The 13,405-nt window shown below is 41.2% G+C and overlaps 1 protein-coding gene across 1 annotated transcript in view; it reads right to left on the bottom strand.

Annotated features, from left to right (window-relative positions):
• Window positions 1-13,405, bottom strand: part of LOC134528608 (uncharacterized) — a 37,522-nt gene that overhangs the window by 12,199 nt on the left and 11,918 nt on the right. The window contains exons 4-5 of the mRNA XM_063362360.1: window positions 375-436; window positions 104-300 (exon numbers count right to left, since the gene is read on the bottom strand). Of these exons, the coding sequence (XP_063218430.1) occupies window positions 104-300; window positions 375-436 (259 nt within the window). The remainder of the gene's footprint in view (window positions 1-103; window positions 301-374; window positions 437-13,405) is intronic.

The following is a 13,405-nucleotide window of genomic DNA, read 5'->3' as shown; positions in this document are numbered from 1 at the left end:
AATAAATATACTTTTATTTGCATTCATTATTCAAATATATTTATTACCTTTGAAATGTTACGTGATCGTATTTATTTTTACAAGTACAAAAAAAAGTTCGTACCTGCCGGGATTCGAACCGTCAACTTTATGTTTAGATGATAGCGCCACAGAGCGCTCAGCCACGAGGCCATGTTCGACAAATGGAAGTTTCAGATGATATATGATCGTGCCGCCGGCCCCGGAACGAGCCTGAGCGGTGTGGCAGCCGGCCCCGGAACGAGCCAGTTGCCAGTTGCAAGTTGCAGGAAGATAGCATTGCTGTCGCTAGACTCTTCTAACGATCATTACTATGGGAGTGGCGCCTCTCCCTTTATTTGCTCTATGGACTGCACCTGCATGCTGGAGGACCCGGCTTCCAGCCACCACTCCTTGCCGGGAATAACGCAGTGCGGTCCTGGCAAGAGTGGTTCCTGCCAGGTGTTCGCAGCATGTGTCAACAATGAAACACAACCAGAACACATCGCCGGACTTGCACATGTGCTAACAGTGACGTAGGCATCACGCGGAAACTGGACTCCAGCCCTAGACCCATGCCAGTCGCGAACACCGACGGCTCCAGACGTGACTGAACAAGTCACAAGTATCGATAGCTTTACTTCCATACGACCATAGAATCCATTGGTACTCCAACTATCGTTACTTGTCGATATTAATGTTCGCAGGCTTTCACGGCCATTGTCTGAAAGTAGCTTGGCTTCTGGGTTTCAGCCGTGTCCTTGGAAAATAATTCACCGACGTTCCGGTCGACATTGCAGTCGCCATCATCAGGGAGCAGTTACCTACAGTCGGTGAATTACTTGTCGATATGTTCGTCCTGGTAAGCGTTTCGTAACAGCATCATTTCATTAAACTGGCGCTGAGTGAAGATGGCCTTTTTCGTTTTAAATTATAAAAAAAAGGACATCAGTGCGTGGTCGCCACACGGCAGAAGTTCCACTTCACACATGAGAGGTATAGGAAGTGCGCATGCTACTCTAATGTCTGAAAACTCGTAGTCATGCGTTGGAAGTAGACTTTTACTAGTGTCTGTACATGTCTTCAAATGGAATCTAAGAATGAATCGATGGGTTTATGATAGTTCAAAATATGATTAACAACATTATTAAAAATGTCTGCACAGATTTTCACAATTTCAATGCTAACATTGGTTCCAACCTGAGAGTTAAGAGTTTAGAGTTGCGAATTATGAGAGTATGCAAAAGTATGAGAAAGTATATGAAGTCATACGCTTTTGCTTTCCAACAGTAACCGGCATCAGTAACCCCGCGCCATAGAGCAATATTCGTGTATCGCGCCATAGAGCAATCACTCACCGGCTATCTCTCTCTCTCTCTCTCTCTCTCTCTCTCTGTTTCTTCTCCCCTCCAGCGCAGCGTTAGAAAGTAAAGCAAACGTTAAACGCGATAACTTCTTATAAGAAGTACAACTTTAATAATAATAAAATTCCATTTTCGACAACAGAGGTAATTTTAAAGAACACTGTGGAATAGGTTATGTATTACATATTTAATGCTTACCTGAACATTGTGACGTTAGAATGAAAAATGAAGTTTCCTTGTTTTCTGAACTTAAGAGAATTAATATAGCACGAAACATCTCGATAACAGCCACACAAAATTTCAAGTGAGCTGTGAAATAACACAAGTGTTGGTGAATGGTACGTGCGACATTGCTAACCCCTGGAGGGCAGCAACCCGCAGTGAGATGTTTACGTAACACGTCCGACTGAACCTCCGCGCAGTTGTCTTCGGCTGCTACGGGCCTAGTGCACCATGCAGTCGCGATAGTCGCCACCTCGCCGCTGCTGTTAGAGCTCACCGATCACCCAAGAGGACTCACAGTTCCACCACCTAGAGACCGGAAAAATTCGCGGGTTCAGTGACCTCCAGGATAGACTCCACTATCCTCTACACACTCTGGCAAATGCCAACTGTTAATTGGCTGTTGACTTGTGAGTCGTCTCGACTGGGCGGCCTGTGAATTGACACTTATATACGTGAGGGTCTCTAATTGGCCCTCATTACTCCAGATTAACAGTGCACCAATGGCAGAAGCAGCACTAATATATAACTATTTGAATTGTAGCATGTCACGAAATGAATCCGCGAATTTTTAAAGTCTCTACCCATCGGTATCTTGGAGAACAATGACGACGCGGAAACCTGTTCCCGCCGCCTGCCTCTCTTACATACGCACATATATTATTAACTCCAAAACTGTATCGATAACTAAGGGTTGACAATAATTGTTATCATCACCCATAGTAGTATACGAATGTATTTCCGGGCGCAGGCTTCAGGCTGTGGTGTCTGTGGTGTTTTCCGCCATCTTGGATTGTGACGTCACGACGGCCATCTTGGATGGTTGTGACCTTGACCTTTGACCTTGACCTTGAATTTGATCCTCAAAAATCGCCAAAATTGGGCAAAATTTGCCCAAAATTCCTCAAAATTTACATTTCTGTGGAAAAAAATTCCGCCAAAAATTCTCAAAAAATTCCACAATCCAAAAATCAGGATTTCGAAAATCCTCAAAAGTCGTTTTGCCCTAGAAAGAACCCAAATTCCTAAAAGCGGCTTAAAACTCCTAAGAGCTAGCCGCTCTAAACCGCCGAGGTCATGACCTTGAAAACTAGGATGCCATGACAGCCATCTTGGATGATGACGTCACCGTTGCAATTTCCGTTACGGCCGCCATCTTTAACTTCTTTATTTATTATCCGATTTTAATAAATATTTTTTTTAAAATTATAAAAAAAATTAAATAATAAAATTTTAATAAAAGATTTATAAAAAAATATATTTTTACGACACGGAGTTCGGAGTCCTCGGTTCGAACCCGGTGAGGGCCAAAAAAAAATTAAAAATGGCGACAGGCTCCTTCCTTAATGGTGGCTGCAGGCAGACTGACTCCCACCACTTTTCTTAAAGCATATATATCCTCACCTAGTATGACGTCAGGTCCGCCATCTTGTCTTCGTTGCTGGAGACCACCATCTTGTTTTCGGCCGCTAGAGTGCGCTGACACCATGTTAGTTTAGTTCTTATCCGCTAGAGTGCAGTAATCATTTATTACTGTGACACCCGCCATCTTGAAATTTGTCCGCCATCTTGTCTTCGTTGCTGGAGACCACCATCTTGTTTTCGGCCGCTAGAGTGCGCTGACACCATGTTAGTTTAGTTCTTATCCGCTAGAGTGCAGTAATCATTTATTACTGTGACACCCGCCATCTTGAAATTTGTCCGCTATCTTGAAAATCCGTAATTATTTAGCTAGAAATTCGGGAAAAGTTCCAAAATTAATTAAATAAATCGCTCATTAATTTACATATTGATTCGATCCGCTCCTGTCCTCGGTTCGATACCCGATCGATGCAATAATGTTTAATTTCATGTAAAAAATAATAATTTCAATAAACCATGTTCAACATTCGTAAAGAGACTTTAAATCCTCTACTACCATCATCCTATCAGACATCAAGACCACCATATTGTAAATTCGTAATTTTAATGCTAGAGATTCGGGAAAAAGTTCAAAATTCATAAAATAAATTAGTAATCCATATAATGATTGATTGGATCGACTAAGGTCCTTGGTTCGATCCCTGGCCGATACAAAACAACTTCAATTTAAAAAAATACTAAAAAAGTGTTAGGTTTGAGAAAATAAAAACACCGCAAGTTCTTTTAAAAACATTTTATTACATAAATTCAATACACTACTACAAGTACAAAAGAACACTGACAAATTACCAAAGCCTTTTGGATTCCTCGATTCAAACAGTCTTCTTATTGTACGGACTAAGCCTTTTACATGACTTTAAATGTCTATCCGATCCGTCCATCACCAGAGCCAGAGACGGACTGAAGTTCATAGCACTTATATATGGTCTCATTAGCCGGTACAACACATGAGTCAAATGAATAACCATGTTCATTATACATCTCGGAGCATTTTTTATAATGATGATGTAAGCTATCGAGACGTGAAATTAGTTTATTGCACTTATTGCACTGAAATTGTATTCTTTGAACATTATTAGAACAACCGCTTCTTTCATGTCTGCGAGCATTTGAGGTGATAGTAAATGATGCACCACAGTATTTGCACTGATGCGAAGTACGCTCTTCATTAATTGAAGTATTCAATGCTGACGAAACTTCAGATGATGGTGGATCAGCACATATCGAAGTCTCCTCCAGTGTTGTCAGAGGCGTTGTCAACGGGATCTGCTCCAAAATCGTCGGCGCTGACGTCATGGTTCCCGTGGTCGATGGTGCATCCTCCATCGAGTTCGACGTTAAAGTCGGTAAAGATGCCATCGAAGTCTCAAGAACAGGCAATTACACGACTTATTCACCAGAAGAAACAAACTAGGTGATCCGTACACCGTCGACAGCAGTAACAAACTGAGCGTCCTGCTGTCTAGGACCCGCTTATATACATGCGCCGGCTGGAATAATACGCTAGTCAAATCAAGAACAATTTATTATAATACTAGAGTCAAAACAACATTAAAAAAATAGAAGCACCATCAACAAAAAAAAGGAAGCACATTTAAAAGCACCATCATCAAAAAGGAAGCACATTTGGAAGCACCATCATCAAAAAGGCAGCACATTTGGAAGCACCAACAACGAAAAGGCTGCACCATCATCAAAAAGGAAGCACATTTGGTAGCACCGACAACGAAAAGACAGCACATTTGGAAGTACCGTCAACGAAAAGACAGCCCATTTGGAAGCACCGACAACGATTAGACAGCACATTTGGAAACACCGACAACGAAAAGGCAGCACCATCATCGAAAAGGCAGCACATTTGTCATTAGCACCAATATTCATTGGCTCCAATATTCATTGGCTCCAATATTCATTGGCTCCATTATTCATTGGTTCCATCAGTCTATTGATTCCATCAGTCTAGTGACTCCATCAGTCATTGGCTCCTACAGTCATAGGCTCCAACTGTCTTTTGTATCATCAAATCCAAATATATTCGGCTAGAATTCTACGTGTCTAAGAGACTATGAGGCCACAAGGCTACGAGTCTTAAAAAATCTAGCTGGTTAAGAGTTATTCATGACCGCGAGACTGCATGACTAAACGAGCGCATGACTACGAAACTACAGTTCTATGAAGCTACATGGATACAAGTCTACTCGGCTCCAACACGCAATGTACACACAGTACACACAGGAAACGGAACGTACACACAGTACACACAGGAAACGGAACGTACACACAGTACACACAGGAAACTGAACGTACACACAGTACACACACAGGAAACGGAACGTACACACAGTACACACAGGAAACGGAACGTACACACAGTACACACAGGAAACAAAACGTACACACAGTACACACAGGAAACAGAACGTACACACAGTACACACAGGAAACGGAATGTACACACAGTACACACAGGAAACTGAACGTACACACAGTACACACACAGGAAACTGAACGTACACACAGTACACACACAGGAAACGGAACGTACACACAGTACACACACAGGAAACTGAACGTACACGCAGTACACACACAGGAAACTGAACGTACACACAGTACACACACAAGAAACGGAACGTACACACAGTACACACACAGGAAACGGAACGTACACACAGTACACACACAGGAAACGGAACGTTCACACAGTACACACAGGAAACGGAACGTACACACAGTACACACAGGAAACGGAACGTACACACAGTACACACAGGAAACAAAACGTACACACAGTACACACAGGAAACGAAACGTATACACACAGTACACACAGAAAACGGAACGTACACACAGTACACACAGGAAACAGAACGTACACACAGGAAACGAAACGTACACACAGTACACACAGGAAACGGAACGTACACACAGTACACACAGGAAACGGAATGATCACACATACATTAGCGGAAACACACAGGCTTAGTTGGAAATCAGAATACAAGAAATAAAAACATTAAATTTTTACTTTCAATATTTAATTACTTCTCAACATTACACAAATACAAGTAAAGGAAGCCATTATTGTATGTAGCCAGCTTTCCTCAGTTCCTTGAGTATGAAGGATATTTCTTTGATGCACGAATAGTTTCCTGCACAAAGCGAGCCATGTAGAAGTCTTAGCCGGTCAACCAATATGTTTGGATCTTTCCATGATGTGTAATCAATCTCTTCTACCACCATCTTACTTGCTTGTTTATTATAAATACTGTTAATATCACAATCGTCCCAGTGATCATAATAAGCATTATCAGATTTATTTATTATAACACGACGTTTCCATCGTTTCGGTCTCAGGACATCGCCACATTCTTCGATCTTGTCAGCTCTAGGTGCTTCATCACAGTCTATGCCTTTGTCAACAGCCTCAGAGTCACTGTAACAATCACTGTAGAAGACATCCTCTTCACCCAGATTACCGTATGAATTCGCTATCGATGATGTCGAAGTGTCTTCATCGTCTTCATGCTTCCTTTTTAGGAGTCCATCATTTTTACAAAGAATGGAGGATCTACTGAATATAGACTTGAATGTATTCTCACTTTTCACGGTGTTGATACTTCCATTAGTTTCAGTCTTCCCGAAACCATTAGCATCATTCAATTTATGTTCTTCCTCACGATCGGGTGAACTAATACCATCACGCTCAGGACAAGGAAAATTATTGTCGTAATGCAGATCACTCTTCTTTAGTCTAGTGGATCTATCGGTGTCCTCTATGCCGTAAGTAGTCTTGACTTTACATGTTCTACCATGTCTTTTTAAGCTGTCAATTCGTGTTAACAACCTGCTACAACGATTACAGCTTAACATGTTGCGTAGTGGGTTTCTAGCACAATCATTCTTCTCATGACGTCTAGCATTCCTTCTCATGGCAAAATCCTTGCCACAGTATCTACAGCGGCTTCCTTCCGATTCAGCTGCAGATAACAAACCACGATCCATGGTAGCTTCTGTGACTAATGTTAGATACAAACTGTCAGTTTTCTCCAATTGGAACCATTTCTTAAATAGAGTTTTTGAAATATTTCATCAGCGAGAGTTAAGTTATCTAATGCAAAGCAAATTGATGCAAGTAGTTCTGGCTGTCGTCAACAGATGTCGCCACGTGTTGCTTGCAGGTAAATAATATCTATTTCATTAATGTGGGATGCGGAACGCTCACTATCGATCGCAAAGGGAGGTTGGCTTCGATAGTATCCAAGGAGAAAAAAGTTCGTCCTTCCTGCTAGTGCTTCTCAGATTTCTCACGGTCCGCCATCTTGGATTGCGACGTCACGGCGGCCATCTTGGATGGGTGTGACCTTGACCTTTGACCGAAACCGCAGGAGTGATCGCAAGAACACGGAGAAAACCATCATAATATTGGCAAGAATAATCAGGAGCACACGGAGAAAACCGCCACAAGTTTTCTTTAATATCATGAAATACAAAAAAAAATAATAAAAAATTAAAAATAAAAACGAAAAAAAAATTCAAACATTCTGCTAGCTTGTGAACTTCTCATTGTTGAGCAAAGATAGAGTTCTAGTACAAGCCAGAATGTTTGAATTTTTTTTCGTTTTTATTTTTAATTTTTTATTTTTTTTTTGTATTTCATGATATTAAAGAAAACTTGTGGCGGTTTTCTCCGTGTGCTCCTGATTATTCTTGCCAATATTATGATGGTTTTCTCCGTGTTCTTGCGATCACTCCTGCGGTTTCGGTCAAAGGTCAAGGTCACACCCATCCAAGATGGCCGCCGTGACGTCGCAATCCAAGATGGCGGACCGTGAGAAATCTGAGAAGCACTAGCAGGAAGGACGAACTTTTTTCTCCTTGGATACTATCGAAGCCAACCTCCCTTTGCGATCGATAGTGAGCGTTCCGCATCCCACATTAATGAAATAGATATTATTTACCTGCAAGCAACACGTGGCGACATCTGTTGACGACAGCCAGAACTACTTGCATCAATTTGCTTTGCATTAGATAACTTAACTCTCGCTGATGAAATATTTCAAAAACTCTATTTAAGAAATGGTTCCAATTGGAGAAAACTGACAGTTTGTATCTAACATTAGTCACAGAAGCTACCATGGATCGTGGTTTGTTATCTGCAGCTGAATCGGAAGGAAGCCGCTGTAGATACTGTGGCAAGGATTTTGCCATGAGAAGGAATGCTAGACGTCATGAGAAGAATGATTGTGCTAGAAACCCACTACGCAACATGTTAAGCTGTAATCGTTGTAGCAGGTTGTTAACACGAATTGACAGCTTAAAAAGACATGGTAGAACATGTAAAGTCAAGACTACTTACGGCATAGAGGACACCGATGGATCCACTAGACTAAAGAAGAGTGATCTGCATTACGACAATAATTTTCCTTGTCCTGAGCGTGATGGTATTAGCTCACCCGATCGTGAGGAAGAACATAAATTGAAGGATGCTAATGGCTTCGGGAAGACTGAAACTAATGGAAGTATCAACACCGTGAAAAGTGAGAATACATTCAAGCCTATATTCAGTAGATCCTCCATTCTTTGTAAAAATGATGGACTCCTAAAAAGGAAGCATGAAGACGATGAAGACACTTCGACATCATCGATAGCGAATTCATACGGTAATCTGGGTGAAGAGGATGTCTTCTACAGTGATTGTTACAGTGACTCTGAGGCTGTTGACAAAGGCATAGACTGTGATGAAGCACCTAGAGCTGACAAGAACGAAGAATGTGGCGATGTCCTGAGACCGAAACGATGGAAACGTCGTGTTATAATAAATAAATCTGATAATGCTTATTATGATCACTGGGACGATTGTGATATTAACAGTATTTATAATAAACAAGCAAGTAAGATGGTGGTAGAAGAGATTGATTACACATCATGGAAAGATCCAAACATATTGGTTGACCGGCTAAGACTTCTACATGGCTCGCTTTGTGCAGGAAACTATTCGTGCATCAAAGAAATATCCTTCATACTCAAGGAACTGAGGAAAGCTGGCTACATACAATAATGGCTTCCTTTACTTGTATTTGTGTAATGTTGAGAAGTAATTAAATATTGAAAGTAAAAATTTAATGTTTTTATTTCTTGTATTCTGATTTCCAACTAAGCCTGTGTGTTTCCGCTAATGTATGTGTGATCATTCCGTTTCCTGTGTGTACTGTGTGTACGTTCCGTTTCCTGTGTGTACTGTGTGTACGTTTCGTTTCCTGTGTGTACGTTCTGTTTCCTGTGTGTACTGTGTGTACGTTCCGTTTTCTGTGTGTACTGTGTGTATACGTTTCGTTTCCTGTGTGTACTGTGTGTACGTTTTGTTTCCTGTGTGTACTGTGTGTACGTTCCGTTTCCTGTGTGTACTGTGTGTACGTTCCGTTTCCTGTGTGTACTGTGTGAACGTTCCGTTTCCTGTGTGTGTACTGTGTGTACGTTCCGTTTCCTGTGTGTGTACTGTGTGTACGTTCCGTTTCCTGTGTGTGTACTGTGTGTACGTTCAGTTTCCTGTGTGTGTACTGTGTGTACGTTCAGTTTCCTGTGTGTGTACTGTGTGTACGTTCAGTTTCCTGTGTGTGTACTGTGTGTACGTTCCGTTTCCTGTGTGTGTACTGTGTGTACGTTCAGTTTCCTGTGTGTGTACTGTGTGTACGTTCAGTTTCCTGTGTGTACTGTGTGTACATTCCGTTTCCTGTGTGTACTGTGTGTACGTTCTGTTTCCTGTGTGTACTGTGTGTACGTTTTGTTTCCTGTGTGTACTGTGTGTACGTTCCGTTTCCTGTGTGTACTGTGTGTACGTTCCGTTTCCTGTGTGTGTACTGTGTGTACGTTCAGTTTCCTGTGTGTACTGTGTGTACGTTCCGTTTCCTGTGTGTACTGTGTGTACGTTCCGTTTCCTGTGTGTACTGTAAGTACATAGCGTGTTGGAGCCGAGTAGACTTGTATCCATGTAGCTTCATAGAACTGTAGTTTCGTAGCCATGCGCTCGTTTAGTCATGCAGTCTCGCGGTCATGAATAACTCTTAACCAGCTAGATTTTTTAAGACTCGTAGCCTTGTGGCCTCATAGTCTCTTAGACACGTAGAATTCTAGCTGAATATATTTGGATTTGATGATACAAAAGACAGTTGGAGCCTATGACTGTAGGAGCCAATGACTGATGGAGTCACTAGACTGATGGAATCAATAGACTGATGGAACCAATGAATAATGGAGCCAATGAATATTGGAGCCAATGAATATTGGTGCTAATGACAAATGTGCTGCCTTTTCGATGATGGTGCTGCCTTTTCGTTGTCGGTGTTTCCAAATGTGCTGTCTTATCGTTGTCGGTGCTTCCAAATGGGCTGTCTTTTCGTTGACGGTACTTCCAAATGTGCTGCCTTTTCGTTGTCGGTGCTACCAAATGTGCTTCCTTTTTGATGATGGTGCAGCCTTTTCGTTGTTGGTGCTTCCAAATGTGCTGCCTTTTTGATGATGGTGCTTCCAAATGTGCTTCCTTTTTGATGATGGTGCTTTTAAATGTGCTTCCTTTTTTTTGTTGATGGTGCTTCTATTTTTTTAATGTTGTTTTGACTCTAGTATTATAATAAATTGTTCTTGATTTGACTAGCGTATTATTCCAGCCGGCGCATGTATATAAGCGGGTCCTAGACAGCAGGACGCTCAGTTTGTTACTGCCGTCGACGGTGTACGGATCACCTAGTTTGTTTCTTCTGGTGAATAAGTCGTGTAATTGCCTGTTCTTGAGACTTCGATGGCATCTTTACCGACTTTAACGTCGAACTCGATGGAGGATGCACCATCGACTACGGGAACCATGACGTCAGCGCCGACGATTTTGGAGCAGATCCCGTTGACAACGCCTCTGACAACACTGGAGGAGACTTCGATATGTGCTGATCCACCATCATCTGAAGTTTCGTCAGCATTGAATACTTCAATTAATGAAGAGCGTACTTCGCATCAGTGCAAATACTGTGGTGCATCATTTACTATCACCTCAAATGCTCGCAGACATGAAAGAAGCGGTTGTTCTAATAATGTTCAAAGAATACAATTTCAGTGCAATAAGTGCAATAAACTAATTTCACGTCTCGATAGCTTACATCATCATTATAAAAAATGCTCCGAGACGTATAATGAACATGGTTATTGATTTGACTCATGTGTTGTACCGGCTAATGAGACCATATATAAGTGCTATGAACTTCAGTCCGTCTCTGGCTCTGGTGATGGACGGATCGGATAGACATTTAAAGTCATGTAAAAGGCTTAGTCCGTACAATAAGAAGACTGTTTGAATCGAGGAATCCAAAAGGCTTTGGTAATTTGTCAGTGTTCTTTTGTACTTGTAGTAGTGTATTGAATTTATGTAATAAAATGTTTTTAAAAGAACTTGCGGTGTTTTTATTTTCTCAAACCTAACACTTTTTTAGTATTTTTTTAAATTGAAGTTGTTTTGTATCGGCCAGGGATCGAACCAAGGACCTTAGTCGATCCAATCAATCATTATATGGATTACTAATTTATTTTATGAATTTTGAACTTTTTCCCGAATCTCTAGCATTAAAATTACGAATTTACAATATGGTGGTCTTGATGTCTGATAGGATGATGGTAGTAGAGGATTTAAAGTCTCTTTACGAATGTTGAACATGGTTTATTGAAATTATTATTTTTTACATGAAATTAAACATTATTGCATCGATCGGGTATCGAACCGAGGACAGGAGCGGATCGAATCAATATGTAAATTAATGAGCGATTTATTTAATTAATTTTGGAACTTTTCCCGAATTTCTAGCTAAATAATTACGGATTTTCAAGATAGCGGACAAATTTCAAGATGGCGGGTGTCACAGTAATAAATGATTACTGCACTCTAGCGGATAAGAACTAAACTAACATGGTGTCAGCGCACTCTAGCGGCCGAAAACAAGATGGTGGTCTCCAGCAACGAAGACATGATGGCGGACAAATTTCAAGATGGCGGGTGTCACAGTAATAAATGATTACTGCACTCTAGCGGATAAGAACTAAACTAACATGGTGTCAGCGCACTCTAGCGGCCGAAAACAAGATGGTGGTCTCCAGCAACGAAGACAAGATGGCGGACCTGACGTCATACTAGGTGAGGATATATATGCTTTAAGAAAAGTGGTGGGAGTCAGTCTGCCTGCAGCCACCATTAAGGAAGGAGCCTGTCGCCATTTTTAATTTTTTTTTGGCCCTCACCGGGTTCGAACCGAGGACTCCGAACTCCGTGTCGTAAAAATATATTTTTTTATAAATCTTTTATTAAAATTTTATTATTTAATTTTTTTTATAATTTTTAAAAAAATATTTATTAAAATCGGATAATAAATAAAGAAGTTAAAGATGGCGGCCGTAACGGAAATTGCAACGGTGACGTCATCATCCAAGATGGCTGTCATGGCATCCTAGTTTTCAAGGTCATGACCTCGGCGGTTTAGAGCGGCTAGCTCTTAGGAGTTTTAAGCCGCTTTTAGGAATTTGGGTTCTTTCTAGGGCAAAACGACTTTTGAGGATTTTCGAAATCCTGATTTTTGGATTGTGGAATTTTTTGAGAATTTTTGGCGGAATTTTTTTCCACAGAAATGTAAATTTTGAGGAATTTTGGGCAAATTTTGCCCAATTTTGGCGATTTTTGAGGATCAAATTCAAGGTCAAGGTCAAAGGTCAAGGTCACAACCATCCAAGATGGCCGCCGTGACGTCACAATCCAAGATGGCGGAAAACACCACAGACACCACAGCCTGAAGCCTGCGCCCGGAAATACATTCGTATACTACTACCCATGCACTTTATATATATATATATATATATATATATATATATGATTAGCCTAGGTGACGTCCGTGTTGACTGCATACAGTATTATAACTATTATTTAAAATTAATAACTGATAAAACAGCGATAAAAAATTATAATTTCTATTCTCCTAGGAAAGATGCTGTTCAAAAAAATTCAGGTCGTTAATGTCAACTCTTCATAAACGATATTCCAGACAATCCGCTACTTAATTTAGCATCATTGCAACTGGAGGGAGTGAGATGCAAGGCCAGCTAGTAGACCTGGCGTGTGGGGCGTAACTGCGCAGATAACCTCCTACGCTGCCATGGCTCCCGAGGCAGCACGCAACTATCAGTGTGTGCTGCGCTCTGCTGGCTGTTATCTCAGATCACGGTCCGCCATCTTGTTGTGCGCAGATCTATCTATTCCTCCCCCCCCCCCTTCTCTCGGGTCTGCCCAACTTCTTTGTAACCAGCTAGTCGCTATCGCAAATAAACAAAACTTGCAAGAGAAATTTTTTCACGCCCCTTATTATTCGGTT

This window comes from Bacillus rossius, chromosome 1 (assembly GCF_032445375.1).
Source record: "Bacillus rossius redtenbacheri isolate Brsri chromosome 1, Brsri_v3, whole genome shotgun sequence".
NCBI classification, from domain to species: Eukaryota; Metazoa; Arthropoda; class Insecta; order Phasmatodea; family Bacillidae; genus Bacillus; species Bacillus rossius.
This window is presented reverse-complemented; position numbering and strand designations above follow the sequence as displayed.